Source organism: Chelonia mydas, chromosome 11 (assembly GCF_015237465.2).
Source record: "Chelonia mydas isolate rCheMyd1 chromosome 11, rCheMyd1.pri.v2, whole genome shotgun sequence".
Classification (NCBI taxonomy): Eukaryota; Metazoa; Chordata; order Testudines; family Cheloniidae; genus Chelonia; species Chelonia mydas.
This window is the reverse complement of record NC_051251.2, coordinates 829199-852537: the sequence shown is the minus strand read 5'-3', so window position 1 is coordinate 852537 and position 23339 is coordinate 829199. Positions and strand designations below refer to the sequence as shown.

Genomic DNA, 23339 nt, shown 5'->3' with positions numbered 1-23339 from the left:
ATGCTGAATGCTCCGAGGTCAGAGCCAGGAAGGTGGAGCCGGGGGAGCTGTGTGTCCTGCAGACAGGCTGCTCCCGAGAGGAGACTCCCCCAGAGTCCTGACTGGCTTCATGGGGAGCAGATCCAGAGCATCGCCCGGGGACCCCGGGACACCATGTACACACACAGGCTTGGCCACACAATATACAGTGCTCAGATACACAAGCAGACAGACACCCAGTGCGTGCACACATCATGCAGACACTGGCACGGGGGTACACACACACACACACACACCCCATGCAGACAGGTGTGGGCACACGCTGGCCCAGCGTGCATGAGACACACAGACCCCGATGGACCTGTGTGCACCCTGGGGCAGTCCCACCCTGGCAGGACTGGGCTCCCGGTGCCGGCGTGGGGGTGGGGAAGGGCTGCTCTGGGTCTGGGGGGCCACAGCTGTGCAAGGCACCTCTCCCCACCCCGTGCCAAGCGCTCGGAGCCAGCTGGCCTGCCCCCGAGCAGCCTGGTCTGTCCCGCTGGCTCAGGGTGTCACGGAGTGTGGGGGAGTCCGGCCCTGCACCCCCGTTCCTGGGATTCACTGAGACTCTCAGCCAGCCAGTAAAACGGAAGGTTTATTGGACAAGAGGAACGCAGTCCAAAACAGAGCTTGTGGGGACACCCAGGACCCCTCAGTCAAGTCCTTCTGGGGGGCAGGGAGCTCAGACCCCAGCCCTGGGGTTCCCTGTGTTCCTCCACCCAGCCCCAAACTGACACTACCCCCCCCCCCCCCCAGGCTCCCTCCTGCCGCCTTTGTCAAGTTTCCCAGGCAGAGGTGTCACCTGGCCCCAACCCCCTCCTGGCTCAGGGGACAGGCTCTCAGGTCTCCCATCCCCGGTGAAACTCCCCTGCCACATTCCCAGGTCAGCATCATCATAGAATAGAATCATAGAATATCAGGGTTGGAAGGGACCCCAGAAGGTCATCTAGTCCAACCCCCTGCTCGAAGCAGGACCAATTCCCAGTTAAATCATCCCAGCCAGGGCTTTGTCAAGCCTGACCTTAAAAACCTCTAAGGAAGGAGATTCTACCACCTCCCTAGGTAACGCATTCCAGTGTTTCACCACCCTCTTAGTGAAAAAGTTTTTTCCTAATATCCAATCTAAACCTCCCCCATTGCAACTTGAGACCATTACTCCTCGTTCTGTCATCTGCTACCATTGAGAACAGTCTAGAGCCATCCTCTTGGAACCCCCTTTCAGGTAGTTGAAAGCAGCTATCAAATCCCCCCTCATTCTTCTCTTCTGCAGACTAAACAATCCCAGCTCCCTCAGCCTCTCCTCATAAGTCATGTGTTCCAGTCCCTAATCATTTTGTTGCCCTTCGCTGGACTCTTTCCAATTTATCCACATCCTTCTTGTAGTGTGGGGGCCCAAAACTGGACACAGTACTCCAGATGAGGCCTCACCAGTGTCGAATAGAGGGGAACGATCACGTCCCTCGATCTGCTCGCTATGCCCCTCCTTATACATCCCAAAATGCCATTGGCCTTCTTGGCAACAAGGGCACACTGCTGACTCATATCCAGCTTCTCGTCCACTGTCACCCCTAGGTCCTTTTCCGCAGAACTGCTGCCTAGCCATTCGGTCCCTAGTCTGTAGCGGTGCATTGGGTTCTTCCGTCCTAAGTGCAGGACCCTGCACTTATCCTTATTGAACCTCATCAGATTTCTTTGGCCCAATCCTCCAATTTGTCTAGGTCCCTCTGTATCCTATCCCTGCCCTCCAGCGTATCTACCACTCCTCCCAGCATCCCCCCTCCCCGCTCGTCACACAGGGACAACTCAGGAGCTGGCACCCTCCCTGCTGCCCAATCTCCGCAGGGGGAGCTGGGGGGAGCCCGGTGCTGTGCCTAGGGGGAGTGGGGCAGAACAGAGCACAGGACTCCTTGGGGAAGTACAGACGGTGGGGGAGGGCACAGGGGATTGGGGGTGCATAGGGGGCAGAGGGTGCACAGGGGGCAGGGGATGCGGTGCATAGGGTGTGCACAGGGTGGGGGGGCCCGGGGGGGGGGGTCGTGGTGCACAGGGGGCCAGGGCTGCGGTGCATGGGGCATGTACAGGGAGGGGGCTGTACAGGGTGCGAGGATGCTGCAGGGTCGAAGGAGAGGAGACAGTCAGGCTTTGCGCTGCCCCGTCGGAGGCAGGTGCAGAGGTGGGTGCTGGGTGCCAGCGGGGCCCCCAGCACTGTGGACACCCCCTTGTCACCCCATCTTGGGTTCCCAGGCTCCTGGGAATTTGGCTGCGGGCAGCTTCTGAGGGCTGGAGCGTGCCCAGGGCTGCCCTGCCCCTGGGTGGCAGCGGGCGCTTGGCCGTGGCTGGAGGGGCACCAACCGTTCAAATGGTGGCCGTGGCAGCCCCTCTGCTCTTAGGAAGGGGCGGCCCGTGGAGACGCCAGGCCCCAGCCCCCAATGCCGCCCTGTGGGAGCTGCATGGCCAGGCGCCGTGCCAGGGCCTGTTTCAAGTGGGCATCGCGGGGTCTGCAGCCCGGGCACTTCTCCCGCCAGGGTGCCCCTCTGCTGCCAGCTGTCTCACCACGCATGGGGCCGGGGCTGATCAGAGGCTGCCAGGCGGCACCGAGAACACGGAGACGCGGCTTTGAAGCCGCCCTGACGAGCTGTCTGCGTTTCGGAGTCGTGCTGACAGCGTCTCCCTTTGAGCAGCTGACGGGGGGAGCGCAGCCCCCCCCTTCCTTCCCCCCGCCCCTGGCACTGGGCCCCGCGCTCTGATCACCGTCTCGCCCGAGGCTTCAAAGAGCCGACTGGCACCCACGTCAGCATGCCAGGCTCAGGCGCTCCCGGCCCAGCCCCTGGCATGGTGGGACCCCAGCTGCCGGGGCGGGGTGAGGTCGGGGCCTGGGGTTGGGGGGCAGGAGCTGGGGGGGCAATGCCAGGATGGTTCCTGCAGCATTCAGAGCAATGGGCTGCTGCTGCCTGTGAATGGCTCAGTCTGGGTGGGGGAGCCTCCCGCAGCCTGGCAGCCCCTGCCCCAGCTCTGCCCCTCCTGTCGCTCCCCGCACTGGGAACCCCCCAAGGGAGCCCCCCGACTGGAGGCAGGGCCCAGGCAGCAGAACCAGGCACTGTCTGAGGGTCACAGACGCTCGGGGGCCCCTCAGAGGAGCAGCAGGCAGGACCCTGCGTCTGGGGACTGGGGTGACGGGGCCGAGGACGGGCAGAAGCCGGGGTTCCCGGGGCACAGCTCCCGGCGGATGTGACCACACAGCCCTGCCGGGACGTGCACCGGAGCCACCAGCTGCTGCAGGCTTTGTGAGGGCTGGGACACGGACCCCCTGGGGTCGCTGCCCCGCTGGGCACCCAGGTCCTGCCAGGCCTCCCTCGCCCTGGTGCCGGGGCCAGGACGACGCCACCCACCCAGCCCGGTGCCAGGGGAGCTCCAGGAATTTTCCGTTCCTGCCTGGAGCTTGTGGGGAGGGCGTCTGTCTGCACCAGCCCCCACCCCTTGTCTCGCCCGTCACTGGAGCAGCTCCGGAGACGCCTGCCGTGCTCAGCTCGCGCAGGGCGCTGGATACTGGGAGCTGCACGACAGGCTCCGGAGAGAGGAACCTCCCTGGAGGGAAACTGGGGCAGGCCGCAGGGCCGGGCACCTCCGGGGCAGAGCCAGGCAGGGCTGGGTGCCTCCAGGGCAGATCCGGGGCAGATCCAGGGCAGGCCGCAGGGCCGGGTGCCTCCGGGGCAGATCCGGGGCAGGCCGCAGGGCCGGGTGCCTCCGGGGCAGATCCGGGGCAGGCTGTGGGGCCGGGCACCTCCCAGGGCAAATCAACCCCTGGCTGAAGCCTGAGGACCCCAGGCCCAGCTGGTGGCGATGCCCCGGCCCCATTCCTGCTGCCCCAGGGGGGCGCCCCCGGCCCCAGCCCCGGGCGGCTCCTTCAGCCAGATCACCGCCCGGTTCCTGCGCGTCACCAAGATCCACGGCCTGCACCACATGGGCTCACACCGGCAGTCGCGCCCGCGGTGCCTGCTCTGGGGCCTGGCCTTCCTGCTCTCGCTCGGCCTCCTGGGCACCTGGTCCAGCAACCGGGTGGGCTACCTGCTGTCCCGCCCGGTGCAGAGCCGGGTGCGCATGGAGCGGGCAGCGGGTCTGCGCTTCCCGGCCGTCACCCTCTGCAACCACAACCCCGTGCGCTTCCCGCGGCTCACCAAGCCCGACCTCTACTCGGCGGGGCAGTGGCTGGGCCTGGCCGGGGAGAACCACGCCCTGCTGCCCGGGCTGCTGGAGGGGCTGCCCCACGCCCAGCGCCGCTGGCTCAGCCGCCTGGCCAACTACTCGCGCTTCCTGCCGCCGCGCCCCTCCGAGGGCACCATGCCCAGCCTCTTCCACCGCCTGGGCCACCAGATCGAGGACATGCTGCTGGCCTGCCGCTTCCGGGGGGAGCCCTGCGGCCCGCAGCACTTCACCCCCGTGAGTGCCCGGGGGGGGGCGGGCGCAGGCGGGGCCGGGGGGCCGGGGGGGGGCGGCTGGCCGCGGTGCGAGGCAGGTCGCTGGCACTGCGTGTTGGGATGCGGGGGGGGCAGGGCTGGGGGGCTCGGGGAGGCGGCTGGCCTTGGCCCAAGGCAGGTTCCTGGCTCTGCGTGTTGGGGAGGGCGGGGTGGGGCTGGGGGGCTCGGGGGGGGGGGCGGCTGGCCATGGCCCAAGGCAGGTTCCTGGCTCTGCGTGTTGAGGGGGCGGGGGGGGGGCGGGGGGGGCCTCGGGGGGGGGCGGCTGGCCATGGCCCGAGGCAGGTCGCTGGCTCTGCATGTTGGGGGGGGGGGCGGGATGGGTACAGGTGGGGCTGGGGGGCTCGGGGGGGCGGCTGGCCATGGGTCAAGGCAGGGCGCTGGCTCTGCGTGTTGTGGGGGGCGGGGCAGGCGCAGACGGGGCTGGGGGTTAGGGGGGGCGGCTGGCTGCGGTCCGAGACAGGTCGATGGCGCTGCGTGTTGGGGGGGGCGGGATGGGCGCAGATGGGGCTGGGGGCTCGGGGGTGCAGCTGGCCATGGCCCGAGGCAGGTCACTGGCTCTGCATGTTGGGATGCAGGGGCGACTCTGTGGGCGTTTGAGTGGCTCACACATGGCAGTTATGGGGGCTGGAGAGAACGGGAGGGCAGGAGCCCCCTCCCAGATCCCCGCCCCGCTCTGCCCCACAGCAGGTGGGACCCGTGGGATCTTGCTGCCTTGGAGTCTCTCCCCATCCCACCCCCCGCCATCTCAGAGATGCCCGCCACACCCAAATGCCAGGGAGGTGCCTTGTGTTACTTTGCCAGTGGGGTGGGCAGTGAGGTGGGCCGGGGAGGGGCCGTGTGGCTGAGGGGGTTGGGGCGGGGGCCATGTGCTGAGAGGCAGGCTCACGTGGGGGACTGTGATGCAGGGATGTGGGAGGGTGGACTGGGGGGGTGTGGGGTGAAGGCTGGGGGGGGAGGGGGAGGGGCCGTGTGGCTGGGTGCAGGGTCACGGGGGGCGGGGGCTGTGATGCAGGGAGGTGTGGGGGGGGGCTGGACCTTAACCAACCTGCCTGGTGCAGGGCAGACAGAAGCGACAGGATCAGGGCAGATCCGCTCCCCAGTGGGTCCCGGAGACCCTCCCGTACCCCCTTGCGGGTCCAGCAGGTGCCTGGGGACACGGCCCAGCACGGCCCCCTGGACCTGGGTGCGAGCCCCTGGCCAGCTGGCAGCAGGGGGCGCACTCCATGGGGGCACCAGGCTCAGACCCCCACAAGGCTCCCGTGCTCCAGCCCGGGGGTCCGTGAGCTCCGGCTCCGCACTGGAGGCGCGTGGGGCTGACGTGCCGCTGGCTGGCTGGGCACCAGGGGCCGGACTCCCCGTTCCCCGCATTAGCAGCTGGAGGCAGGATGCTGGCTGCAGCCTGGTGCTTTGGGGGGTGTAACGAGGCGGGTTCTGGCGGGACCCCACGGAGAGGGGCCAATTCAGGACAAACTGCTTCACGCAGGGCAGTCACAGCCCCAGGCTGGGGTTTTCCCACCTCTACGGCAAACCCAACCAGCCAGCCAGAGAGGACTTCGGTCTCGCCCCACTGGGTAACCACAAGTCACACAAGCAATTCCCTCAGACACTCCAGGTTCCCAGTATCCCCACCAGCGCCACTCGGTATGGGGACGAATGGTTATGAAAAGTAGAAGTAACGGAGGAGGAAAAGGACCTTGGAGTATTGGTTGATCATAGGATGACTATGAGCTGCCAATGTGATATGGCTGTGAAAAAAGCTAATGTCGTCTTGGGATGCATCAGGAGAGGTATTTCCAGTAGGGATAAAGAAGTCTTAGTACCGTTATATAAGGCACTGGTGAGACCTCACCTGAGTACTGTGTGCAGTTCTGGTCTCCCATGTTTAAGAAGGATGAATTCAAACTGGAACAGGTACAGAGAAGGGCTACTAGGATGATCCGAGGAATGGAAAACTTGTCTTATGAAAGGAGACTCAGGGAGCTTGGCTTGTTTAGCCTAACTAAAAGAAGGTTGAGGGGAGATAGGATTGCTCTCTATAAATATATCAGAGGGATAAATACCAGAGAGGGAGAGGAATTATTTAAACTCAGTACCAATGTGGACACAAGAACAAATGGATATAAACTGGCCACTAGGAATTTAGATTAGAAATTAGACGAAGGTTTCTAACCATCAGAGGAGTGAAGTTTTGGAATAGCCTTCCGAGGGAAGTAGTGGGGGCAAAAGATCTATCTTGCTTTAAAGATTAAACTCGATAAGTTTATGGAGGAGATGGTATGATGGGATAACATGGCTTTGGTAATTAAATATTCATGGTAAATAGGCCAATGGCCTGTGATGGGTTATTAGATGGGGTAAGATCCAAGTTACCCGGGAAAGAATTTTCTGTAGTATCTGGCTGATGAATCTTGCCCATATGCTCAGGGTTTAGCTGATCGCCCATATTTGGGGTCGGGAAGGAATTTGCCTCCAGGGCAGATTGGAAGGCCCTGGAGGTTTTTCGCCTTCCTCTGTAGCATGGGGCACGGGTCACTTGCTGGAGGATTCTCTGCTCCTTGAGGTCTTTAAACTACAATTTGAGGACTTCAATAGCACAGATATAGGTGTGAGGTTTTTTTTGTAGGAGTGGTGGGTGAAATTCTGTGGCCTGCGTTGTGCAGGAGGTCAGACTAGATGATCATAATGGTCCCTTCTGACCTAAATATCTATGAATCTATGAATCTATGAAAACCAAATACCCCAGTAAAAGAACAAAGGTTCCCTCGATCCCAAAGGACCAAGCCCCAGACCCAGGTCAATGTACAAATGAGATCTCACCCACAAATCACGCTGTTGCCAATCCTTTAGAATCTAAAATCTAAAGGTTTATCCATAAAAGGAAAAAGATAGAGATGATTTAGTTGGGATTGGTCCTGCTTTGAGCAGGGGGTTGGGCGAGATGAACTTCTGAGTCCCTTCCGACCCTGATATTCTAGGATTCTATGAGAGCCAGAATTGGTGAAATGGACTCAGTGACAAACAGTAACGGCAAAGCTCTTGGTTCAGGCTTGCAGCAGGGATGGAATAAATGGCAGGGTCAAATCAAGTCTCTGGAGAACATCCCCAGCTGGGATGGGTCCTTCAGTGCTTGGTTCAAAGCTTCAGTTTGTAGCCAAGTCCCTCCAGAGGTCGGAAGCAGGACTGAAGACAAGATGGAGGAGCTGCAGCAACTCTGTGTAGTCTCTTGCCGTGTGGTCTCTTTCTGTGTCCCAAGGACAAGCTGCCCATCCCATGGCCTGGAAACACCTCAGAGTCCTGTCCATAGGCAGGTCCCTGAACACCTGGCTGAGTCCCCAGGCGTGTCTCCCTTCTCTAAATGGGTCAGTTGTGTCGCTGATGGTCCTTAATGGGCCACCCAGCCGGCTAGGCAGAGCTGACACCAGCTTGTCTGGGGTGTCCCCCAGAAGCAGAGCATAAGTTTGAAATACAGACAGTACAGAGCCAATATTCATAACTTCAACTACAAAATGAAACACACACAGTCAGACAGCATCACCCTAACCAGCCAGCCATCACCTCGTCTGAGACACCTCATTTGACCCCCTTTATACAGGATTTGGTGCCAGTACAGGACCTTGGTTGCAACGATGATCTATACGGTCCCAGATTATGTCAGTAACATCACAGGGTGTATCCGGGTCAGGATCGAAGGGCCCCGGCAGAGCTGTGTGTCGGGGGGAGCCCAGGGCGGGGCTAGCGGGGGGCAGCAGGTTGGAGGGCAGGGGTTCTGAAGTAGCTATTCTCTGCCCCTCAGGGCCGATGGGGGCAGTTCAGGGGCATGGCCCGGGTGCTCCGCGCAGTGGCTGTTCTGTCTCCCAGGGCCCACAGGGGGACAGGTCAGGGCCCCTGGGGCAGAGCGTAGCTCAGTGCAGTGCTGAGGCTGCTCTAGCAGACACTGGGTCGGGCAGGGCCGGGCACGGCCTCAGACAGGGGAGCGCCAAGTGGCTGTAAAGCCCCACGTCTCCCCGGTCCCGAGCGTGGGGACGTGGTCAGAGCCCCGCCCCAGGGCCGCTGGCTGAGCTCCCCCGAGTGGCACTAATCCCGCCCCCTCTCCCTCCTCCCCAGGTCTACACCCGCTACGGCAAGTGCTACACCTTCAACGCCGACGGGAGGCGCCCACGCGTGGCCCGCCAGGGCGGCAGGGGCAACGGGCTGGAGCTGATGCTGGACGTCCAGCAGGAAGAGTACCTGCCCATCTGGAGAGAGACCAGTGAGCCCGGGGGCGGGAGCTGGGGGGCCGGACAGCGGCCCGGGGGGCCGCTCCCGGGCTGGGGGCGAGGAGCCGGGGCTGCCGTCTGCAGCACCGACCCGCCGGCCTTTCCCTGCCTCCCGCAGATGAGACGTCGTTCGAGGCCGGGATCCGGGTGCAGATCCACAGCCAGGAGGAGCCGCCCTACATCCACCAGCTGGGCTTCGGGGTCTCCCCCGGCTTCCAGACCTTCGTGTCCTGCCAGGAGCAGAGGGTGAGGCTGGGCCCGTCCCCGAGCTCATCGTTAGCGAGGGCGTCGGGGCGCTGGGCGGGGGCAGGCTGGGGGTGGGGGTCAGAGTTGGCTGGGGGCTCAGAGGAGGGCAGAGCTACGTGAGGCTCTGGGGGCAGAGCTGGCCAGGTGGGGCCGAGGGGGACAGAGTTGGTCAGATGGGCTGGAGGGAGGGGGGCAGAGCTGGCCGGTGGTCGAGAGGGGTTGTGGGGGCTGAGGGACAGGGGGTGAAGCTGGCTGGGGGGGGGCGGGGAGCTGAGGGAAGACTGAGGCTGGCGAGGGGGTTATGTGGGGCACTGGGCAGGGCTGGCTGGGTGAGGCCGAGAGGGGGCAGAGCTGGCTGGGGGGGCTAAGAGGGGAGCTGGCCGGGGGGGGCTGTGGGGCAGTGGGCAGAGCTGGCTGAGTGGGGCTGAGGGGGCGGAGCTGGCCGGGGAGTGGGGGCTGAGGGTGGAGCTGGCTGGGGGGGGCCGAGGTGGGGCCCGGGTAGCTACGAGGCTGTGGGGGGCCAGGCCGGCGGGCGGCTCCCCTCCCCGGGGCGGGCTGCACCCTCCCCCTGCGGCTCTGGCGCTCCAGGCACGAGCCCGGCGATGGGCCCTGCTCCCTCCAGCCAGGAGCCTCCCTGCGCCCGGCCCCGGGCGGGTCTCTCCCGGGGGGGCTGCCGGCTGCGCTGCCCCCGCCCTCACCGCCCCCCTCCGACCCGCAGCTCACCTACCTGCCCCAGCCCTGGGGGAGCTGCCGGGCCAGCGTGCCCGGGGAGCAGATCCTACCGGGCTACGAGGGCTACAGCATCGCGGCCTGCCGGCTGCAGTGCGAGAAGGAGGCCGTGGTGAGCAGCTGCCAATGTCGCATGGTGCACATGCCAGGTGAGACCCCCCCGCCCCCCCGCCCCGCCCTGTGCCAGGTGAGACCCCCCCACCCTGCCCCCCGCCCTGTGCCAGGTGAGACCCCCCCACCCTGCCCCCGTCCTGTGCCAGGTGAGACCCCCCCCCCACCCCCCCGCCCCCCCGCCCTGTGCCAGGTGAGACCCCCCCCACCCCCCCGCCCCCCACCCTGTGCCAGGTGAGACCACCCCCTGCCGCCGTCCTGTGCCAGGTGAGACCCCACCCCCACCCCGTCCCTGTCCTGTGCCAGGTGAGACCCCCCCGGCCGCCGTCCTGTGCCAGGTGAGACCCTGTCACGGAGTCCCCAGGCGATGCTCTGGAACTGCTCCCCATGAAGCCAGGCAGGGCTCTGGGGAAGTCTCCTCTCTGGGAGCAGCCTGTCTGCAGGACACACAGCTCCCCCGGCTTCCCCCTTCCTGGGTCTGACCTCGGAGCATTCAGCAGCCTCTGCCCCTCCCTGCGCTTCCCACAGCCAGTCCGCCCAGGCAGGGTCCTGGGGAAGCCAGAGGGTCCTGCCCCCCAACTCCGCAGTCAGACGGGACTCTCAGCCAGCCAGTAACACAGAAGGTTTATTAGCCGACAGGAACATGGTCTAACACAGAGCTTGCAGGTGCAGAGAACAGGACCCCTCAGCTGGGTCCATTTTGGGGGGCCGTGAGCCAGACAACCCCGTCTGCCCTTCACTCCATGTCCCAGCCAGCCCCAAACTGAAACTCCCTCCAGCCCCTCCTCCTCTGGGCTTTGTCCCTTTCCCCGGCCAGGAGGTCACCGGATTCCTTTGTTCTCCAACCCTTTAGCTCTCACCTTGCAGGGGGGAAGGGCCAGGCCATCAGTTGCCAGGAAACAGGGTGTCGGCCATTCTCTGTGTCCAGACCCCTGCACACCCCTGCCCTCTAGGGCTCTGCAACGATCATACACCCTTACCCCACCCCCTAGATACTTAAGAACTGCCTAGGGGAAACTGAGGCACCCCCACACTATTCAGAGGAAACATTAAGAACAGTCCCGCTTTGTCACACCCGTCACTTAGATACTTGAGTAGCACATGGGGGAAACTGAGGCACACACCGTATTCAGAGAAGACATGAAGAACATTCCCACGTCGTCACAGCCCTGCTGCTGCCCCCGTAACTCTGGGAAAATCTTGGAGCTTCGCTTGGGCCTGGAACCTGCCTCTTGGCCTGGCCACCCTCCTGCAGCTGCGCAATGAGTGTCAGGGACTCACGGGACTCACGCTCTCTCTCAGCTCCGTGCGGTCCCTGGGGGTCCACTCTCCCGCGGGGCTTCCCCCCAGGAGTGAGACCCCACGGGGGCCTGACCCACTGACGGGCCTCCCAGAGCCTGTCCCCACGCTGGGGCCATGACCCCCATCCTGTGGGTCCGTGACAGCCATGTGCCGTGGAAGGGAGCCTGTGGAGGGTGCTGGGGGAGGAGGGGTTTTTGCCCTGGCAGGAGGAGGAGCTGCAGGGCTGGGGGGGGGCATCCGAGGGACGGGGCACCCCAAGGCTGAGCAGGGCACCCCAGGGGGAGGGGGCACCATGGGACCAAGGGAGGCCCCCTGGGGGGAGGGGATGCTGTGGGGCCAACGGACGTCCTGGGGGCCCAGGAGGGGGCCCTGTCGGGAGGGCAGCCCGGCACCCAAGGTTGGCAGCGGCTCTGGGACAGGCCGGGGCTGGCAGGGATCCGCGGGCATCGCTGACCGGGTTCCTTCTCCCAGGGAACGAGTCCATCTGCTCGCCCAACGTCTACATCGAATGCGCCGACCAGACGCTCGGTAGGTGCCGCCCGGCGTCGCGCCTCCCCCCGGGACCCCAGGGTCAGCAGGGAACGGCAGGCGCTGCGGGGTGGGGGGGCAGCTGGCACCACGGGGAGGGGGAGGGGCAGCAGGCATTGTGGGGAGGGGGAGGGAGGGGCTGGCACCACACGGGGAGGGGGAGGGGCAGCAAGGGCATTGTGGGGAGGGGGAGGGAGGGCTGGCACCATGGGGAGGGGGAGGGGCGCAGCAGGCATTGTGGGGAGGGGGAGGAAGGGGCTGGCACCGTTGGGTGGGGGAGAGGCAGCTGGCAGTGCAGGAAGGGGGGAGGGGCAGCTGGCACCCAGGGCTCCGGGGTGGGGCAGGGAGAGGCGGGGGGGAGAACACCCCGCGCATGGGGCTATGGGGCCCGCCCTGCCCAGCGTGCTGGGGGCTTTGGGGGGTGCGGCCGGGCGGGGCGTGGGGCCCGATGCCCATGCCCTGCCGTGTGCGGGCAGACGCGGCGCTGGAGGACCCCCAGGAGCGCTGCAGCTGCCCCACGCCCTGCAACCTGACCCGCTACGGCAAGGAGATCTCCATGGTGCGCATCCCCAACAAGGGCTCGGCCCGCTACCTCGCCCGCAAGTACCACCGCAACGAGACCTACATCCGGTGAGCGCCCCCTGCCCCACAGCGCCCCCTGCCCCCTGCCCCACAGCGCCCCCTGCCCCACAGCGCCCCATGCCCCCCTGCCCCACAGCGCCCCCCTACCCCAGCCCCCCACTACCTCGCCCGCAAGTACCACCGCAACGAGACCTACATCCGGTGAGCGCCCCCTGCCCCACAGCGCCCCCTGCCCCCTGCCCCCCTGCCCCACAGCACCCCCCTGCCCCAGCCCCCCGCTACCTCGCTCGCAAGTACCACCGCAACGAGACCTACATCCGGTGAGCGCCCCCTGCCCCTGCCCCACAGCACCCCCTGCCCCTGCCCCACAGCGCCCCCCTACCCAGCCCCCAACTACCTCGCCCGCAGTACACCGCAACGAGACCTACATCCGGTGAGCGCCCGCCCCCTGCCCCCAAGCGCCCCCCTGCCCCAGCCCCCTGCTACCTTGCCGCAAGTACCACCGCAACGAGACCTACATCCGGTGAGCGCCCCCTGCCCCCTGCCCCCCTGCCCCACAGCGCCCTCCTGCCCCAGCCCCCCACTACCTCGCCCGCAAGTACCACCACAAGGACACCTACATCTGGTGAGCGCCCCCTGCCCCACAGCGCCCCCTGCCCCCCTGCCCCACAGCACCCCCCTGCCCCACAGCGCCCCCCTGCCCCAGCCCCCCGCTACCTCGCCCGCAAGTACCACCGCAACGAGACCTACATCCGGTGAGCGCCCCTGCCCCACAGCGCCCCCTGCCCCACAGCGCCCCTGCCCCCTGCCCCACAGCGCCCCCCTACCCCACCCCCACTACCTCGCCGCAAGTACCACCGCAACGAGACCTACATCCGGTGAGCGCCCCCTGCCCCCTGCCCCACAGCACCCCCTGCCCCACAGCACCCCCTGCCCCACAGCGCCCCATGCCCCCTGCCCCACAGCGCCCCCCTACCCCAGCCCCCCACTACCTCGCCCGCAAGTACCACCGCAACGAGACCTACATCCGGTGAGCGCCCCCGCCCCCACAGCGCCCCCTGCCCCCTGCCCCACAGCGCCCCCCTACCCCAGCCCCCACTACCTCGCCCGCAAGTACCACCGCAACGAGACCTACATCCGGTGAGCGCCCCCTGCCCCCTGCCCCACAGCGCCCCCCTGCCCCAGCCCCCTGCTACCTTGCCCGCAAGTACCACCGCAACGAGACCTACATCCGGTGAGCGCCCCCTGCCCCCTGCCCCCCTGCCCCACAGTGCCCCCTGCCCCACAGCGCCCCCTGCCCCCTGCCCACAGCGCCCTCCTGCCCCAGCCCCCACTACCTCGCCCGCAAGTACCACCACAAGGAGACCTACATCCGGTGAGCGCCCCCGGCCCCCACAGCGCCCCCTGCCCCCCTGCCCCACAGCACCCCCCTGCCGCAGCCCCCCAGTGCCCACTGCCCCCAGTGCCCCCTTGACCCTGCCCCCAGTGCCCCTCCTGCCCCCCAGCACCCACTGTGCCCGCACCGAGCCCCCCCCAGGCTGTGCCCGCGCCGAGCCCCTGTTCCCGTTTGTCCCGCCCGCAGAGAGAACTTCCTGGTGCTGGACATTTTCTTCGAGGCGCTGAACTACGAGGCCATCGAGCAGAAGAAGGCCTACGAGCTGGCGGGGCTGCTGGGTGAGTCGCTGGAGCCCCCGCGCCCCGGCCCCGGGCACCCCCCGTGCTGCCCCACCCCTCGCACCCCCATCCCCGGGCACCCCCATGCCACCCCGCCCACCCGGGGTGCCCCCATCCCATCCCGCAACCCCGTCCCCGGGCACCACCCCCGTGCTGCCCCGCCCCATCCCCCCACCCCTCGCACCCCCATCCCCGGGCACCCCATGCCACCCCGCCCACCCGGGGTGCCCCCATCCCATCCCTCGCACCCCCGTCCCCGGGCACCTCCCGTGCTGCCCCGCCCCATCCCCCCACCCCTCGCGCCCCCATCCCCGGGCACCCCATGCCACCCCGCCCACCCGGGGTGCCCCCATCCCATCCCGCAACCCCGTGAGCCCCCATCCCCAGGCACCCCCTGCGCTGTCCCACCCAGTTTGTGGTGCCCCCTCCCCATCCCCTCGCCCCTACCCCCAGCCGCCCCAGGACACAGCCCGAGGGAACCTCTCACCTCCCCCCGGGCGGGCGCTGACGGGTCCCGTTCCCCGCACACCCGCAGCCCCCAGCCACAGCGGGTCCCCACGGCCGGTAACGGAGGGACGGGGGCGCTTGGCCCTGGGGTGCCCTGCGTGGGGCAGATGCCTGGCAGGGCCATGGGGCAGCATTTGACTGGCTGTAATAACCCCCCACCCCACTCCTCCCACTGTCCCCTCCTCCCCCCCACTGCCCGCCAACACCCTCCCACTGCCCCCTCCTCCTGCCCCTCCCACTCTCACTAGCCCCCCCACGGCTCCTCCCTCCCCCCATACTCCTCCCCAACACCATGGCTCCCCCCTCCTCCCCCTGGTCCCCCCACTGCCCCCTCCTCCTGCCCCCTTCCACTCTCACTATCCCGCCCCCATGCCTCTCCCCTCCTCCCCCCGGCACCAGTGGCTCTGGGGAGTCAGTCAGGTGCCCGCCCTGGCAGTGCCCTGCCCCCAGGTCCTGTCCCGGCCGAAGGGCTGAGCCGGGCTGGCTCTGGCAGCCCCTTCCCCCCGTGCCCCCCAATCCCCCGTGACCAGCTCCCTCTCTGCTGCCAGGGGACATCGGGGGGCAGATGGGGCTGTTCATCGGCGCCAGTGTCCTGACCATCCTGGAGATCCTGGACTACGTCTATGAGGTGAGCGCCAGCGCGGGCCTGGGTGCGGGTGCTGCGGGAGGCACAGCAGAGCCTGGGCACCCATCTCTCGCCCCCCATTGCGGCGCGGGGCTGAGTGTCCGCCCTGGGCACCGGTGGGGCTGGACGGCTCCGCCCGGGGTGTCGGCTCCACACCGCCCCTGTCACGGCGTCCCCGGGCGATGCTCTGGATCTGCTCCCCATGAAGCCAGGCAGGACTCTGGGGGAGTCTCCTCTCGGGGAGCAGCCTGTCTGCAGGACACACAGCTCCCCCGGCTCCCCCTTCCTGGGTCTGACCTCGGAGCATTCAGCATCCTCTGCCCCTCCGTGCGCTTCCCCCAGCGAGTCCGCTCGGGGGGCCCTGGGGAAGCCAGAGGGTCCTGCCCCCCAACTCCACAGTCAGACGGGACTCTCAGCCAGTCAGTAACACAGAAGGTTTATTAGACGACAGGAACATGGTCTAACACAGAGCTTGTAGGTGCAGAGAACAGGACCCCTCAGGTCCGTTTTGGGGGGGCAGTGAGCCAGACAACCCCGTCTGCACTTCACTCCATGTCCCAGCCAGCCCCAAACTGCGTCCCCCTCCAGCCCCTCCTCCTCTGGGCTTTGTCCCTTTCCCGGGCCAGGAGGTCACCTGATTCCTTTGTTCTCCAACCCTTTAGCTCTCACCTTGCAGGGGGGAAGGGCCCAGGCCATCAGTGGCCAGGAAACAGGGTGTCGGCCATTCTCTGTGTCCAGACCCCTGCACACACCTGCCCTCTAGGGCTCTGCAAGGATCATACACCCTTACCCCACCCCCTAGATACTTAAGAACTGCCTAGGGGAAACTGAGGCACCCCCACACGATTCAGAGGAAACATTAAGAACAGTCCCGCTTCGTCACAGCCCCCTGCAGGCCCCTAGTCTTCTTTGAGCTGGGGTGCGGGGACTGATCTCCCCATGGCTCACATCCCCCCTGCCCCGTCACGCCTGGCGAAGGAGCAGGCGGCCGGGGGGGGGAGCGCCGAGATGGGCAAAGGAGGGGCTAACCCGCCACCCTGAGTGAGTATGTGTGAATGTGCGTGTCTGGGCTTGTGTAGGGGCGTGTCTGTACATTTGTGTCTGGGCTGTACACGTCTGTCTGGGCGTGTCTGTACACATGTGTCTGGGTGTGTGTGTGTGTCTCTGGGCGGTCTGTACACGTGTGTCTGGGCATGTCTGTACACGTGTCTGGGTGTGTCTCTGGGCGGTCTGTACACGTGTGTCTGGGCGTGTCTGTACACGTCTGTCTGGACGTGTCTGTACACATGTGTCTGGGTGTGTCTCTGGGCGGTCTGTACACGTGTGTCTGGGTTGTGTGTGTGTCTCTGGGCGGTCTGTACACGTGTGTCTGGGCGTGTCTGTACACGTGTCTGGGTGTGTCTCTGGGCGGTCTGTACACGTGTGTCTGGGCATGTCTGTACACGTCTGTCTGGACGTGTCTGTACACATGTGTCTGGGTGTGTCTCTGGGCGGTCTGTACACGTGTGTCTGGGTGGTCTGTACACGTGTCTCTGGGCATGTCTGTACACGTGTGTCTGGGCGTGTCTGTACACGTGTCTGGGTGTGTCTCTGGGCGGTCTGTACACGTGTGTCTGGGCGTGTCTGTACACGTGTGTCTGGGTGTGTGTGTGTGTGTCTCTGGGCGGTCTGTACACGTGTGTCTGGGCGTGTTTGTACACGTGTGTCTGGGCGGTCTGTACACGTGTGCGCTGAGCAGCCCCCCCCACGCTCTCGCCCGCCCAGGTGATCCGGGACAAGGTGAGCCGGGCTCTGGGCCGCTCCAAGCCGCCCCTGAGGAAGCCGGCGGGCAGCATCGCCACGCTGGGGCTGGAGGAGCACAACGATCAGGTACGCGGCCCCCGGGCGTGGTGAACGGGCCCAGCCAGCGACACCGGGCGGGAGGAGGGTGGGTGAGGCGGGGGGGGGGCTTTTGGGGGGGGGAAGGGGTCTGGCCAGTGAGACCCCCGGGGCGGGGTGGGGGGAGTCTAAGCACAAAGGGGGGGATTTTGTAAGTGCGGCGCTGAGGGTTCTCATCCCTTGTCCCCGCGCCGCGGGGCTGAGATCAACGCTGCTGGGTCCCTGCACGGAGGAGGCTCCCTGCCAGGCTGGGCATGGCCCCGGACCCACCATCGGGCTGGGCACCCCCCTCCCGGGGCCCCATCGGGCTGGGCATGGCGCTCCCCAGACACGCTGGGTTTTACCCCATCTCAGACCATGGGGATTTCGGAAGGAAAGGCCCAGCTAGTCCTGCCCCCGCGCTGGGCCGAGACCAGGTAACCCCAGTCTGTCCCCGCCAGGGCCTTGGCCCACCCGTTCCTAAGACCCTCCCGGGTCGGGGGCTCCACCGGCTGCCCTTTGCTGCGGCCCGTCGCCCTGGCTGTCTGGGCTGGTGCCCGCTAGTGCTGCTTGTTACAAGGGGGCCCTGCGGCCCCAAGACTGGCCCACGGCGTCAGCCCCCGCCTCTGTATTTGGGGTGCATTAGCGGCGCTAGGCTGGAGCCCAGGCCCCGGGGCCGTGCCACGGGCGCGGAGTGACCCACTGTGCAATGATGCTGGTAATCGCTCGCCCAGTGTCGCGAACTCGGCCGCTGTGGCTGTCAGCACCGGCTGGATTTAGTTTAATTTCCTCCTAGTGCAAAAATCAAAGTCATTAAGACTCCTTGGAAAGGCTCATTGCTCGCGTCTGAGCGACCAGCAGCAGGGACCAGGGACCCCTCCCAGGCCCCAGGGAAACCAGCCCAGGGGCCGGCTGCCTGCCCAGGGGCCTGGGGCTCTGCTGGCTGCAGGGGCTGGCGGCCGTAGCTGGCGATCGACTCGTCCGGCGGCCCCCAGCCCGAGCGACAGGCGGGTCTGGGGCCGACGGTGCTGTCGCTCTGGGGTCAGTCAGGGGTAGCTCTGTGCACGGCCGCGGAGTGACGCCAGGTCCCAGGGAGTGGGGGAGACCAGGACCCGGCCCCTAGTGAGCGGCACGTGCCAGGCCCGGTGCTGACTGTCCCTGGGGGATGCCCGTGGCTGCCCCGTCACCGCAGGAGCACGGTGGCCAGGCCGCGCTGCCCCCTGCTGGGCAGGTAGGGCCGGTGTCCGGCAGGTGCCCTTGTGATGCCCGCATCGTGATCCCGCTGCGATTGCTCTGGGACGGGCGTTACAGCGTCACTGTTCCTCCGAGCAAGGGGAGATGGAGGGGGCTGGGGAGAGGGCTCCCGGCCCTGGGGGCTGGGGGCTGGGGGCTGGGGGCTGGGGGGAGGGGTCCCCGCCCTGGGTGCAAATGGATGATACAAACAACTCCAGCGGAGTCGCTCTGTACGGGGCTGGTGTGTCCAGTGCCCCGGTGCCCGGCTGCAGCCAGGGACCCTGGGGGGTCGTTTAATCACCAGCCGGTGGAGTGAGGGGGGAGCCAGGCCCAGGCTAACGGCAAGGGGTGTTTCTCCCCTGCATCGACGAGGCCTGTCTCATTGATGGGGCCTGGTCGGACCCTGCCCTGGGCTGTAACCACGTCCCCACACACACGTGGCCGGTGTGGCGAAGGCAGGGCCGGAGACAGCCCCCTGGGGCCTGTACCGCGGCTGGATGGCACCGGGCTCCTCGCCCTGCCCTGGGCTCTCAGGGACGGGCAGGGCCTCGCCAGCAGGAGGCGCAGAAACACCTGGGGGAGGGTGTCAGCTGGGGGAGGGGGAACGTACGGCCCAGCAGAGCCGGCCCATGGGCCTCGTGAGCCGGTAGGGGTCTCGCGGGTGGGGGGCACCAGGCCTAGCTCCCTGGGGGGCAGGGGGACCCCGGCTGCGGTGCTGACAGTGCCTTCCCCTGCAGAGCCCCTGCGGGACGCTGGGCCGACACGCCGAGGGCGCCTACAGCACCAGCATCCTGCCCAACCACCGCCACCGCGACGCCCACCAAGGCGTCTTCGAGGACTTCGCCTGCTAGGCCGGGCTCAGCTCTGCGGGCGCGAAGGGCCCCCCAGCCCCACAGGCTGCACCAAGAACGGCGCCAGCGCCTGGCACGGCGGGCACCGGGCCCATCCCCTCCCCAGCCGGCCCCCCCGCCCCAGCCCGTCAGCCACCCCTGCCCGCTCCCCTCCCGCCCGGCCCCAGGACCGGCCCAGCACGGCAGCCCCACGCCCAGCCAGCGCCGGGGTCGGCCCAGCACGAAGCACCCGGCGCAGAACAGAGCCGCGCAGCCCTGCCCCAGGGAGCAGCCGGCCTGGACAGACGCGGCACGGCCGGAAAACAGCCCGGCCCGAGGATCGGGCCCAGCACGGGGACCGGGGGACATGCGGGGGAGGGGGGGGCAGGGACCGCGTGTAAATGCTGCATTTGGCTGTGGAGGTGAACCCCCCCCCCAGTGTGGATGAACGCCTCCCCCCCACACACCCCCGGGGCGGGGGGGCTGCAGCCCAGTGGCTCCCACCCCACGGGGAAGGGGCCTCGCTCAGAACAGCCTTGGGCCGCCCTAGAGCCTCCCGCCCAGCAAGCGTCCCCTGTGGCTGCACCAGCCGGCTGCATGACCCCCCCCCCCGCGCCAACTACCCCCACGCATGCCCCGTCCTGCACCCCCATCCCAGTGCACCCCCCCGAACTCCCCACACCCCCACCCCGATGCAGCCCAGTCCACGCACAGACCCCACTTCTGTCCCCCCCCGGCATTGCTGCCCCCCCATCTCCATTCCTTCCTGTGCCCCACGTAGCCCCACCCCAGGGATTGGTGTGTCCCGCCCAGCCCCTCTGCACCTGCCCCCTACCACTGCTGCCCGTAACACACGTCTCCTGGGCCTGTGGCCACCCCGGGCCGCCTGGCTCCTGCAGTGCCCACCGGGGTGCGGGGGAGTCACGGGCCGGTCCCCGTCAGAGGCTCTGACGCTGTCTGGGAAGGGGGCCCAAAACACCTTGAGCCCTGGTGGGGGGGCAAGCTGGGTCTCGGGCCCTGGTCCAGTGCCCATAGTGCGGGGGGGGGGGCAGGGCACAGCCTGACCTACTTCCCCTTTTCCCTTCGCTGGGCACTGCCACCGCCTGTGGGCACAGCCCCCCAGAGCTCCCCACAGTCCCTCCCGGCCCATTTCCCCCCTGTCACGGAGTCCCCGGGCGATGCTCTGGATCTGCTCCCCGTGAAGCCGGGCAGGACTCTGGGGAAGTCTCCTCTCGGGGAGCAGCCTGTCTGCAGGACACACAGCTCCCCCGGCTCCACCTTCCTGGCTCTGACCTCGGAGCATTCAGCCTCCTCTGCCCCTCCGTGCGCTTCCCACAGCGAGTCCGCTCAGGCGGGGTCCTGGGGGGGGCCAGAGGGTCCTGCCCCCCAACTCTGCAGTCAGACGTGACTCTCAGCCAGCCGGGAAAACAGAAGGTTTATTCGACGACAGGGACATGGTCTAACACAGAGCTTGCAGGTGCAGAGAACAGGACCCCTCAGCTGGGTCCATTTTGGGGAGCAGTGAGCCAGACAACCACGTCTGCCCTTCACTCCATGTCCCAGCCAGCCCCAAACTGAAACTCCCTCCAGTCCCTCCTCCTCTGGGCTTTGTCCCTTTCCCGGGCCAGGAGGTCACCGGATTCCTTTGTTCTCCAATCCTTTAGCTCTCACCATGCAGGGGGGAAGGACCCAGGCCATCAGTGGCCAGGAAACAGGGTGTCGGCCATTCTCTGTGTCCAGACCCCTGCACACACCTGCCCTCTAGGACTCTGCAATGATCCTACACCCTTACCCCACCCCCTAGATACTTAAGAACTGCCTAGGGGAAAGTGAGGCACCCCCACAATATTCAGAGGAAACATTAAGAACAGTCCCACTTCATCTCACTCCCTCATTCCTGGGTGCTGAGCGCCTGCTGTCCCCCCCCAGACTGTGTGTTTGTGCCCCGAGCCCTGCGCCCCTCGCAGCCCATCCCCCCGTACCTCATCCCTGGGTGTTTGTGCCCCAAGACCTGGGCCCTGCCCTGAGCCCTGCACCCCTTCCAGCCCACCCCCCTCACCCCATCCTTGGGTGTTTGTGACCCGAGCCCTGCACCCTGCCCCGAGCCCTGCGCCCCTTCCAGCCCATCCGCCCCCCACCCCATCCCTGGGTGTTTGTGCCCAGAGACCTGGGCCCTGCCCTGAGCCCTGCGCCCCTCGCAGCCCATCCCCACCCCATCCCTGGGTGTTTGTGCCCCGAGCCCTGCGCCCTTCCCCGCTCGCCCCTCCCAGGGCTCAGGTCTCCGCACTCCCTGTGTCATCCGACAAACCTCCCACCCCAGAGCTCCCACTGCCCTGCGCTAGCTGGGCCCTGGGGTGCTGCTGGGTGGGTGGGGTGAGGCAGGGCACAGCCCCTCGGGGGCACCAGGTGTGTGGGGGGGGGGCAGAACCCAGCCCCGAGGGGTCACCGTGGCAGCAGGGTCCTGGCCGGGGGGGCAGCACCTTGCACTGTAGTTACAGACTCTGCTCCCGGGGTAAGGGGCCGGCACCAGGACGTGGCTGCAGGGGAGGGGGGCAGGGGTGTCACCGTGTGAACATTGGGCAAGGGAGGGACGCCCCCTTCCTACCCCTGCAGGGGCTCTTAGCCCTGCGGCCCCTTCGCTTTCAGCCCCAGGCCTAGCCATTGGGCTTGGTGCCCTGTGCTCCCTTCCCCACCCCCAGCTGCAGGGAGTGGGGAGGGGAGGGGCGTGATGGGGGAAGTGCCCCCCCTCCCCCGAGTAGACTCCTCCTCCCCCCACCCCCCATGGCTCAGAGCAGCCCACAGGCTGGGCACAGACTGAGCTCCTGGGAGCATCCCGACAACTTCAGGCCACCGTCCCGGCGTATCCACGGCCACGCGCTCCCTGGGGGGCTGGACAGATGGACACGGGGCCACGTGCTCCCTGAGGGGCTGGACAGACAGACAGACATGGCCACACGCTCCTTGGGGTGCTGGACAGACAGACAGACACGGCCACGCGCTCCCTGGGGGGCTGGACAGACAGACACACACGGCCACGCGCTCCCTGGGGGGCTGGACAGACAGACAAGGAGCCACATGCTCCCTGGAGGGCCGGACAGACAGACACACTCGGCCACATGCTCCCTGAGGGGCTGGACAGACAGACACACATGGCCACACGCTCCCTGGGGGGCTGGACAGACAGACAAGGAGCCACATGCTCCCTGGAGGGCCGGACAGACAGACACACTCGGCCACATGCTCCCTGGAGGGCCGGACAGACAGACACACATGGCCACACGCTCCCTGAGGGGCTGGACAGACAGACACAGGGCGACAGGCGCCCCGGGACGCACACACAGAGCACCCGGCTGTGTGCAGGGCCACGCTGACAGACCTGCATGAGGCCTGGATTCGTGGGCCCACGGTGCCATGAACCCGCGCATGGCGCAGTCCCGGGGCTCGGGGAATGTGCCCCGGGGCACCCCTGGGAACGGCCTCACAGGAGCGCCCAGAAAGGGGTGCGCACTCAGACACAGCCACGTGCCCACGTGGGCACCTGGCCGGCCCAGGCCCCGGGGCCCTGCAGCCACAGGCTGCCCGTGCTGTGCCCCTGGCTGCCCCCAGGGCTCACACATTTGGCTGTGTCCGAGCTGAGCTGCCAGCACAGGCCCGGCAAGGGGGTGTCTGGATACGGGGGAAAGACCCCCGCATGGGAACAACAGGCCTGCAAGCAGGGCAGGAGGCTGAGCTCCCGGGAGCATCCCAACACCCCCATGCCACAGCCCCGGTGTGTGCATGACACGTGTCCCCCACCACACACACAGCCACACGGTCCCTGGGGATGGACAGACAGACGCACACGGCCGCTGTTGAATCAACCAGGCAAGGTACGAACAAGCTTCAACAGCACTTTATTTTCAAAGTGGAAACCTCTTTACCAAGCTGCTGCTGCACCCTCTGTAGCTCTCTCCCAGCCTCTCAACTCCTCCCCTCTCCTTCCTGTTTCCTGTCCTTTCGCACTCCCAACGGCCAGTGCGCCCAATTCCAGTCCTTACAAGCAGCATCTAAACTCCACATTCCCTCCTCTCTTAAGAAACTCTCCCAATTACAATAAACACTGTTGTTCTAACCACAGGAACAAGTATGATACAAGACACTACTGTTGGCAGAAATATTACACTGAAAACACTGTAGATACCACATAGTCCAGACAGGTGGTCGTCTGGGTCTGACAGGCCGTCTCTCAAGCCCCGGTTCTGGGGCAATGTCTTGTTCTGCGGATACGACAGTGAAGTCATCCAATGCAGACTGGGTGTTGGCATAATCTCCTCTTGGTGCAAAGGCAGATGCAAGATAAGAAGCATTCCATACCCGCCCATCAGAA

At 66.5% G+C, this 23339-nt stretch overlaps 1 protein-coding gene and 1 long non-coding RNA gene across 2 annotated transcripts in view; both read left to right on the top strand.

The window, feature by feature from the left end:
- Positions 1 to 20240, top strand: part of ASIC4 (acid sensing ion channel subunit family member 4) — a 65317-nt gene extending 45077 nt beyond the window's left edge. Inside the window, exons 2-10 of the mRNA XM_037912509.2 lie at positions 8598 to 8742; positions 8868 to 8995; positions 9714 to 9873; positions 11609 to 11665; positions 12142 to 12295; positions 13830 to 13921; positions 14977 to 15056; positions 16818 to 16922; positions 18881 to 20240. Of these exons, the coding sequence (XP_037768437.1) occupies positions 8598 to 8742; positions 8868 to 8995; positions 9714 to 9873; positions 11609 to 11665; positions 12142 to 12295; positions 13830 to 13921; positions 14977 to 15056; positions 16818 to 16922; positions 18881 to 18994 (1035 nt within the window). The 3' untranslated portion in view covers positions 18995 to 20240. The remainder of the gene's footprint in view (positions 1 to 8597; positions 8743 to 8867; positions 8996 to 9713; positions 9874 to 11608; positions 11666 to 12141; positions 12296 to 13829; positions 13922 to 14976; positions 15057 to 16817; positions 16923 to 18880) is intronic.
- Positions 20241 to 20751: 511 nt separating this feature from the next.
- LOC122462276 lies at positions 20752 to 23087 on the top strand. The gene is made up of 2 exons (XR_006284746.1): positions 20752 to 21939; positions 22264 to 23087. It is a non-coding gene; the product is annotated as an uncharacterized LOC122462276 (long non-coding RNA).
- Positions 23088 to 23339: the final 252 nt, after the last annotated feature.